General features: G+C 35.6%; 1 protein-coding gene across 2 annotated transcripts in view; it reads left to right on the forward strand.

Annotated features, from left to right (window-relative positions):
• LOC111486443 (probable serine/threonine-protein kinase At1g54610) overlaps positions 1-9,044 on the forward strand; it is a 13,448-nt gene extending 4,404 nt beyond the window's left edge. For both annotated transcript variants that reach the window (XM_023133602.1, XM_023133601.1), the window contains exons 5-9: positions 1,385-1,612; positions 6,856-6,956; positions 8,163-8,271; positions 8,393-8,642; positions 8,713-9,044. In XM_023133602.1, the coding sequence (XP_022989370.1) occupies positions 1,385-1,612; positions 6,856-6,956; positions 8,163-8,271; positions 8,393-8,642; positions 8,713-8,786 (762 nt within the window). In that variant the 3' untranslated portion in view covers positions 8,787-9,044. The remainder of the gene's footprint in view (positions 1-1,384; positions 1,613-6,855; positions 6,957-8,162; positions 8,272-8,392; positions 8,643-8,712) is intronic.
• The last annotated feature ends 1,504 nt before the right edge of the window (positions 9,045-10,548 follow it).

Consider the following 10,548-nt stretch of genomic DNA (forward strand, 5'->3'; position numbering starts at 1 on the left):
GTCTTTTTTTTTTTTTTTTTTTTTTTTGAAGGGTGATGTTTTGTCCTAAGAACCTTTTTTAAGGTTTTCACCCTCTCAAACATGTTTTTTCTATGGATTGTATCATCTGCAAATTGAATGTGGTTGATACTCAAGTTTTCGTTACTCACCTAAAAGCCTTTTATCTCCCTTGGTTTTTTTGTCTTGGTGAGTAAGCGACTTAGACAATCCATTACCATTATGAAAAGAAAAGGAGATACTGAATCCTCTTGTCGAAGACCTCGTGAAGCATAGATCTTCCCTCTCGGCTTCCATGGATGATTATGAAGAAGTTTGTGGATGAAATGCAACATTTTACCCACTCCCACCATTTTGAGCCAAAGTCGTTTGCTACAAGAATTTTTTCGAGGAAAGTACAATCGACCTTTTTAAAAGGTATTTCCAAGTCAAATTTGATGACTAAACCTTTTTATTTCTTCCTTTTCCTTTTGTCTATAAGTTCATTTGCTGTTAGGGATGCATCGAGGATCTGATGTCCCTTTATAAAAGTTGTTTGCTGCTCAATGATTGTGAAAGGGAGAACCCTTTTAAGACGTTCTAATAGTACCCTTACTATAACTTGGTATAGTCCCGTCGTAAGACTTATGGGGTGAATTAATGTGACAGATCCAATTTTCTCCACCAGATTAGAGAGTAATTTCTGTAAGGAGATGGTTTCTTTTTGTAGAAATACAACCGAACATCTCCTTGTTTCATTTCTTGAATACTGCTTCTTGCCTTTTGAGTTTGAATCAGTTGAGTTTGTTGATGAGAAGATTATATCTGAGTTTGAGACAGTTTCCTCCATTTGATCAAGGAGAGCAAAACTGCATTAATGTATAAGGTCTTGAGTGCGTGCATTGCCATATCCCATGTAGATCATCATGAGAAAGCATGACTTAATATCAGGCAAAATAGGAACATTACGCCTTTGATAGGTCATTTTATCTCCAGTTTTCGTTTCAGTGATAGAACTCCTCTTTGATTGTGTACCTTGCCTAATGGTGCATGATACCATTACCATCTTGGCTTTGCTTTAGTGATAGGGTCCCTTAGATATGTACATGAGCCTTTCAGTGTGCTATAGGTGCTTTTTTGGTCACATTGTTGAATGTAGTTGACATAGATATGTTCCATTGATACCTTTGGTTTGCCAGATGCTTCTGTACAATCATTTTACCATTGAATGAATGTTTCGAATCTAAAACAGTTACCACCTTTTTTTATTGTAACCAAACATATGAATGTAGTCAGGAACATTGCATGGTTCAAACTTTTACATAGGTTGTTCTCGTCTTTTCGGAACTTAAATCTTTCTATCATTCTCTGCCTGCTGTGTTTGCTGATTATGTTTTTGCTCACCCAGGTGGAGCAACTACACAAGATATACAAGCTTTGTGGCTCCCCTTCAGATGAATATTGGAAAAGAGCAAAGCTTCCAAATGCAACATTATTTAAGCCCAGAGAACCTTATAAAAGATGTATAAAGGAGACATATAAAGATTTCCCGCTATCTTCCCTGCCCCTTATAGAAACGCTTCTTGCAATTGATCCAGTTGAACGAAAGACAGCAACAGATGCATTAAATAGCGAGGTAAGCTAAAAAAAACTATCAGAATAGATCTCATTTATGATTTTCACTTCTGTCATTAATCTGATCGAATATATGTGGTTTCATTTACTATACACATCAATCTTCCCACAACATTCATCAATCAAACAAAGTTTTGTTCCTTCCTATGCCTTTTTCTGGTTTGGTTTCATTAAGACAGCGTACTATGTCATTTGCATCAATCTTGTCCTTGAAAATTTTGCTAGTTTTAATATCATTGTCTTTGATAGTTTCTGCCGTTAATGAGTGTAAGCAAATTGGTGGCCACGTACTGCATGTTAGTCCATATTACTGCTATTTCAACTTTCCATTCTAACACCAACTCATCAACTACATGGACCATTGGGATTAACAAATTAAAGTATTGGGACAAAATTTGATCTCTCAAACGTATATTGTTGAAACTGACACAGATATAGGGGAATGAATGATAGAAGACTATAGATTATAAAATATCTTAATTTTTAATTGAAATTAAAATTTTATGAGAAATAACCATAGTTTATTAGATGTGAATTTGTTTGTTAAATGAAGTTTGAAGAGTTAAAAAAATGCACACGTGGGGATAAAAGTCATCATTACATTCGCATGTTCTTGTGTTCTTTTTGTTTTTCTGTTTGTCATTCATTGCTGCATTCTTATTGAATATGAAACATAGGTAAATTTACTATCTTCAATAGTATCTAAAGTTATTATTATTTGTTTGATTTTAATAATAGAAATTAGTTTCATATCAGGAGTGTGGAATGTTAGTGAGGAATATCTTCCCAAGGTGTGTGTAAAGGGATTCATTGGTTGGGCTATGAATAAGATTACATTTATTTGTTGGCCAGAAAGCAAAATAGGACTTTAGGCCTATTAGTTCCATTACCAATTTGTATATGATAATTCCTAAGCCCTTATTAATAGGAAGAAGTTATTTAATATCATCTCTATAAGCAACGGGTGTTCCTAGTATGCGCAGCCAATTTGGGTGCGCTTTTTTGAGTCCTTTGGGATTTCTTTGGCTCGTAATATAGATTGTCAGATGATGACTTGAGGAGGTTGTGTTATTCACTCTCTTTCATGATAAGGACAGAGTTCTCTAGCAGGCTCTTTTCTTCATGGCCGTGTAGAGTATTTGGCTTGAGAGAAATGATAGAATTTTTGGAGGGGTTGAGAGGTGTTGGTAAGTAACATGGAATAACATGATCTTTGACTTTTTTTTTTTTTATATAAGAAACTAATATATTAAAAAAGACAGAAAAGGAAAGACAACCTAAGGGCTGGGGGATGAGAACCCCACCTAAAGAGCTACTTACAAAGGCTTTCCAGTCATTGAAAATAAGAGAGAAAGAGTAGTTACAAAAGAATTTGCTACCCATGACGCCAGCATGAAGCATTTAGCTGTTCATAATCCCAAAAAAAAATACTGGAGTAGACTTATCGTCAAAAATACTTTTATTCCGTCCCAACCATAAGCTCCTAAAAAGTGCTCTTGAGGCAAACTTCCATAGGATTCTAGACTTTCCTTTCAGCTTAACATTAGGACGCAATGCAAAAAGATGTGGTCCACGAACTCTTCATTCACCAAACATAGAGAGCAAGTAGAGGGACATGTGGAAACTGGAAAATGATTTTGCAATCCTAGTTTTCTCAATTTCATTCATTTTTGTCTAGGGGATCGAACTTGTGTTTGTTTTTGGTTGATCATCAGCTACAGAAAGTTATTATCCCTAAGAAGATTAGGTTCTGGCGGTTTACAAGGGGATTTTGAATCCATAATTGTATGCTGTAAGTGGGCAATGGAAGATGTGTACCACATTGTTTATGGACATCAGAGACGATTTTCTTTCGTTATTTTGGCTCTTAGTAGAAATTGTTGGTCTATGTTGGAGGAGAGGCCTTTCTACAATCACCATTCAGTGGTTGGTATAGGGAGATTGTTGTGGTAGGCTTGCCCTTTTGGCTATTATATGGTTGGAACGGAACTAGAGATTTTTAAGTATGGAGAAATTGGGACCATAAAAACTCCTCGACCTTTTTTTGGCTTCTAGACTTCAAATCAGCAGAATCAGTGGGCCTGAAGGGGAGCTCTAACCTCCAAGCTCTTCAAAAAAACTTATTTAGAAGTAGAGCGGATCATGAAGCCAAATCCTGTCCAGCTTCCAAGCTCAAAGACATCAATGGTATTTATCAACCCTGTCCAGCTTTGAATTTCTCTACCAAATAGGCCTCTACAAAAGCCCAAGTCCCAGGTATTCTGCTTCTCATCCCAACAATCTGCTAAGACTTTCTCTGCGGGATGTTATAAAGATCAGGATAGACACTATCAGGAGGGCTATTCCAATCCACTTATCGTTCCAAAACCTCATCTTTCTACCATTACCAGCTTGTAGACTTAATGAAATTAAGAAACAGGGCAGTATTTTTTGCAATATCAAACCAGGGTCATCCATGGGCACTTCCTTTCGGAGGGAGGGAAAACCACCCATGATTGTCGACCCCATACACACTTTCTATAACCTTCTGCCGTCAAGTGCCTTTTTCATTTGCAAATCCCTATAACTATTTCAATGGGAGCATTGTTTCTCGGTTAAAAGGAGCTGGTCCCAAGACATCCATAATGAATATGAAAAGAAGTCCATTCCCAATTAACAATGTGTCGACATATTTTAAACTCTCCTCCATCCCAAAAGAAGTTCCTTACCAAACGGTCCACTTCTTTAATCACACCCTCTGGAGCTTTAAGGAGCGATAAATAATAAAGGGATACTTGAGCTAACGTTTCTCCCTCCTTCAGATAAAAGAAGCCCGTGCCATTTTTTCAATTTTGACCTGAATTGATCCACAATAGGATCCCAAACCTCGAGGTATCTATGGTTACCCCAGGACAAAGCTCAAGTAATTAAAAGGAAGGACCTCTATTTTGCAACCCACATAATCAGCCTTCCCCAGAATCTACCTCTTCATATCCAACTTAGCGAGCTAATATGCCGTGTGCCACCGGAAAAAAAAAAAAAAAAAAAAGGAAGCTGATTTTATTACATCTTATGTTGCTGTCTCACTCTTCCCTCTTGTGACAACTATGCACCTCTTCATAATCAGGGGTCTATCAAGAACCAAGTTTCGTTCAGAGTGAAAGTTCAAAAGGGAAAACCAAACAAAAAAGAGAGACAGGAACAAAACAAAAGGATCCCTAAAGAGAAGAAATAAGTTTACAGAAAGACTCCAGTTGTTGGTATTCAGGGAAAAATCCCAGAAAACATTGTCAAGTAGACTAGAATGGACCTAAAGAGAACCGTTGAGGTGCTCCACACTCCCAAACTTCTTTCACGGCTCCTCCTACTCCCTTTTAAGCCTTACACCAGTGTTTTTTAAAGCTAAAGGTGCACCCACAACGGATTTCCAATGCTTAATGCAAATAATAAGATGATAAAAAGTTTAAGTGGAGCTTTTATTCTATATTGTAACGAAAAATGATTATTTTCTAAGAAGATCCTTGATTTTCTCCCTTACAACTCAGAAAAGCTTAAAAAATGGCAGGAAAGGTAGGAAGTAAAGCAGACTTCATTAATGGAGCCTCTGCTTTTTTGAAATGAGGCACATGGGCTGTGTCTTGGGCCTAGGCGCATTAGACTCCTGCCTTTGGGCTTTTCAAAACAGTCTTCAAAATAGCAGAAAAGCTAGTCTGCCAATGATTTCTACTTCTATTAAAAAAGGAGGTTGTAAAATAATTTCCTCTATCATTGAACAAAACATCTCTGCTTGGGAACATCTCTCTAAAAGCTTCCAAGAACCTAATAAACTCAAATATTTTTAGCAACGGGGACTTAAGTATAAAGAAGAAAATCAACCCTTTTGTTCGGATGGAACAAAGGACATAACAATTGCTTGCTTATTCTAAATGGCCCTCTTAAGAGTTGAAAATCATGCGCAAGGGGGCCCTTGGAAAAAGGAACTTACATGAGCTATGTAGAGATTTCTTTCAGGGGAAGATTTGAAAGATGAGGGAAGAGAAAGTGATGAGAATATGGCTAAAGTAATAGTCCTCCCAAAAAATGAGAGCAAGTCTCATCCCCAAACGAGAAATTTTCGAAGCTGAGAAATTGGGGTTATCATTGATAAATAGCTTTTGAAGGATCCTTAAACTTTTCAAGTAAAACTACATTAGAGGCCGAACTATTCAAATGACGCCCATGCTTACAGTAATCTTGTGCCATGACATCTGGTTCTAAGGGAAAACACCTCATATAATCCAAACCATCCTCCTCACATAAGATTCCACTAAGCCTTCATGATTTTCTTTAGTTTGGCATTAAAAACAAAAAGAAAAAAGGAGTTCTGATCCCTCCTGGGGGGGTTGTCATCATTCATTCATGAGAGACTGAATCAAGGAAAGCCTATCTCTTTTGGAAAGTACATTTTACTCTAAATGAGAAGCGTTTCTGATCCAGGATTCTAGAAAGAAAGCCTTCTTGGATTATTAATCCAAAGGAATGCCCAATTACTGGAAAGGAAGCTGGAAACCCCACATCGCACAATTTGTGCCAACCTAGTAAGCTCAGGGAAGTTACAATTCACTTCTGCCATATACATCTCCTATTAATCTTTAGGTTAGAGTCCTCCTAAAATGTATGACAATTTTGTTAAAAATAATGAAAGAATCCCTCCCTATCACAATATATATATATATAATAAGAACAATAAAAAAAATAATGGCCATGAGTTGCATATTATAAATGAGCGAGGATCTATTCTTCCCCACTGTTTTAATATTAGTGAGTGCCTGGACCAGCTTGCGTGCACCTTTACTATTCGCACGGGACAATTGCTTGACCCTACTAAATAAAGGAAATGAAAAAGTTCTATTAAGAAATAATTTGAGCTATTTTGTGGATGATTTGGATCATTGATTGATAGAAAGCTTCACCAAAAGATTCAAAATTTCCTTGACTTTATAAGAAAAAGTTAAACCTGCACTTGTATACAGAACTAAATATGTTGTATAAAATGCATGTCTACTTTAATCAATAAAACTTTTGCAAATCTTGGTAATCTTTTTTCTTTGCAATGCAACCTTCTATGCTTATTTAGCTTCAACTTATGAGGTAGCTTTAATCAGGGAAATTTTCGCAGCCATTTGGATGTATAATAGATTTTACATTCTCACTTCTGTGTCTGCTATAATGGGAATTATGCCATATTTCTTGTATGCCTTTCAAACTTTGTCCATTGCAATACAGTTCTTCATGACAGAGCCTTTAGCTTGCAAACCCTCTAGCCTCCCGAAATATCCTCCCAGTAAGGAGATGGATGCTAGAAGACGGGATGATGAAGCCCGGAGGTATGAATGCCTTGATTTCAGTCTCTGCTCAATATATGCCTGGCTTGTTTTGTGAGCTATTGAGAAATTTGGGCAAGTTATTTTCATTAAGTCGTGGTCTTTTCCCTAAAAGATGTTCTTATCTCTTCAAAGATTTGGCCATTATAATATAAAATGGCTGGTTCTAATGGTAAAGAAGCTGAAGATACCTGTGTTTTCTGTTTTTAGTTTCGGTTAAATTTACAAATATACTGCCTGGGCTTTATCTAGTTCTTGAAGTTTTAAAGGTTTTAGTGATGTTCTTGAACTTTTAATTTTGATTTGTTACCATGGAAAAGGAGCTGAAGGTATACTTAATTTACAAATATAATGCTTGAACTCTGAGAATTGTGTTTATTTAGTTTCTGAAGTTTAAGAGGTTTCAAGTTATGTTCATCAATTTTTAATTTCTGTCTATAAAGCTTTCTTCATTATGCATTACTTAAATGTTGATGTAGTGCCTCATCCGACTAACGAATGTTGATTTGGTACGACATAGTAACAGGTGTCCCAAAAAAATAGACCAACCAATAATAAGAGCAAGTAGGGTAAAACATTTGGTAGAATGGGTTGGCATAATACATTTGAAACTAATTATTTTTGGCTCATCTATGCTTATTTATCCAATATGCTTACTCTCTTAGAAGAGATTTCATGGAGTAAAATGGCTTACTCTCTTCTCTTTGTGCCACCTATTGACCTGTGTGATATTGTTACTTGTTAGTAATACCACATTAACGTTTAATTAAGGTGTTAACAAGAAGAGCTTATTAGAATTTAAATTGAAAGCTTAGATTCTAAATTGGTACAACTATCAAATTTAGAGACGATGTTTGTAAATTAACTTTAAATCTTTCTTCAAGTTAGAGTGTTAACTTTCTCCCTCCAGCACACAAGTGTGCACTGGGAAGATCAAGCGTTTGAAACCATCAGCACGGAGTGCACAAGTTACTAAAAAAAGTTTAAAAATAGGACTTGAAAGCTAAAAAATTTTGCAGCCGAACCGAGCATCTGAACAAAAATGATAGAATTCAACTAAACTGACCATACAAACCAAAATGGAATTCAACTTTTTTTTTTTTTTTTTGACAAAGCTTGGGATAATTGTTGCTATTATTCTAGTCCTGTGAACTTGCTGCGAGAGTGTTGGTGTTTTTGTTGAGCATCATTCTAAATCGGTTTTTGCAGACTAAGAGCAGCTAACAAAGCCCAGGGAGATGGAGTGAAGAAAACACGCACACGTGTTAGGGCAATTCCAGCTCCTGAAGCAAATGCAGAAATACAAACAAATATCGATGTAAATACTCCTCTGCTAAGTTCAAAACTGTCAACCAGCTAGACATTGTCTAATAGTACAGTATATCATTTCCTTAAATTTTTAGTGTTAAACTGTTTGAAATTGTTGTATCTTGAAACAGAGAAGGCGCTTAATTACACATGCAAATGCAAAGAGCAAAAGCGAAAAGTTCCCCCCACCACACCAGGACGGAGCGCTTGGCTTTACGCTAGGATATTCACGGCATATGGATCCATCTGGTGTTCCTCCCGACATACCATTCAGCTCGACGCTGTTCACTTACTCTAAGGAGCCAGTCCAAGTCTGGTCTGGTCCACTGGTCCCCGGTGCTGGCACTGATGCTCCACCTAGGCAGAAGAAGCATGTGGGAGGTAAAGGCAAGAAAATCATGGTCTAAAGTTTTGATAAGATTGTGATCATACTCTGCCTGTTTGCTGATAGGAGTGACATCAAATTCTTCCCACTGTTCATCCAAAGACATTGACAATCAATCAGCCGGGCCTGCTCTAAGCTGAAAAGATCATGAATTTTAAGGTCCAAGAGTTCGAGTAGCATCGATTTTTCGGTATTCATAGTTGCTTTGATCTAATTTTTTCCCCCTTGAGGAAGGGTACGGAAATTTTATAGATAAATTTGCTTTTTAAGTGATGAGAAATTTAACAAAGTTATGTATATGTTGATTTGTTCTGTCCCAAATTTTCCTTATTGAAGTTACCGTGACATTCTACAGAAATAGTGACCTCAGAGTACAAAAAAAATCATTATTATCGTTTGATCTAACTTTCTTATTCTTTTCTCCATAACACCCTTGTTTAAGTAATTTTTGGTGTTAATATTGATTGTCTCAAAAGTTTATGAAAGGTAAATGACCAAAACATCCCAGATTCTCTCGAGTGTTAAAAAGAAACTTTATTTGAGACTCATTTATGACCTTAAGAAGTAATATCTCACCAAGGGATTAGAACATGTTTCAAGTATGAATTTTAAGGGAAAAAGATGAAACTACCCTAAAGACCCTTTCTAAGAAATCAAGGTTTACTATGAATACAAAGTAACGATATGAATAAAAATATTATATGTTGAGATTATATGGTTGCCTGTTATGCATTAAAATAACATGTGTTGCACTGTCACTAAACTACTACTTTATATTATGGGACTTCATATTACCATTTCAATCATAAATTACTTTTCTAGATTGTATGCATACCGTTATGATTTATATTTTGCAATTTTTTTCTTTTGTGTTTGACAATGTGAATGTATGCAACTCCATAGACCTAAGAAGTATGAACATGATGCACACCGAATGGGTTGGTGTGCACGTGCACAATGTGAAAGTAATGCACGTCCAATACTTGCCAAGAAAAGAAAGTAAAACTCAAGGAAGTTAGGTTTTAAGTCTCAGCACTCAAGGTGGTTGATATGAACAAGAGACATCAATCATACAATATACTTCAATGAAAATGTGAAGAAAATATTATTGAAATTATCAAAAAGATATTTCATTTCATGCCATATTGAAGAAAGATAAGTTTCATGCTATAAATTTTGGGTAGATTACAATTTAGAGTAATTTAGAGTTATTGTATTTTATTAATATATTTTAAGACTTTTTATTTATTTTAGGTTACAATTACACCCTGGTTAATTATGGTCATTAAATATGAATGTAACAACTTTTGGAATGCCTTAGTAGTTTCATTTTTTAGGCTATATAAAGTCATGTATGTTGTATTTGTAATTAGACTTGGAAAATATAGTAAAAGAAACATTTGTGCTCTTCTTTAGCCAATGGCTAAGTTTCTTTGTATGAAAATATAGTAAAAGAAGCATTTGTGCTCTTCTTTAGCCAATGACTAAGTTTTTTGCAATTTTATATAGTTTAGGTTGCATGTAAAATCATTCAAGCTCAACATAATCAATCTTACTTGTAGAGTGATTCGAATCTCAATCAAAGTGTTCTTGCCTTGATTCGAATCTCAAACAATGTTATTGCTCGATCAACAAGATAATCTGAATCTTACTCCCTATGTAGTGGTAATCTGAATCTTACTCCTTTTGTAGTGATGTCCACATATCAATAGTCATAGTCATAGTCATAGTCATACTGCTTTTGAAGTTACAATATATTTTTTAACACTATTAGACCAAGGGACAATTATAGTAGTTAGCTACTGCATTTAGTATAGATTTTTCCATTTTAATCGAGTATATTATACCATTAAAATTTATTTGAAAGTGTTTATTCCTAATTTTAACCTTGTTATGCTAATC

The sequence above is a fragment of the Cucurbita maxima genome, unplaced genomic scaffold, assembly GCF_002738345.1.
Source record: "Cucurbita maxima cultivar Rimu unplaced genomic scaffold, Cmax_1.0 Cma_Scf00011, whole genome shotgun sequence".
Classification (NCBI taxonomy): Eukaryota; Viridiplantae; Streptophyta; class Magnoliopsida; order Cucurbitales; family Cucurbitaceae; genus Cucurbita; species Cucurbita maxima.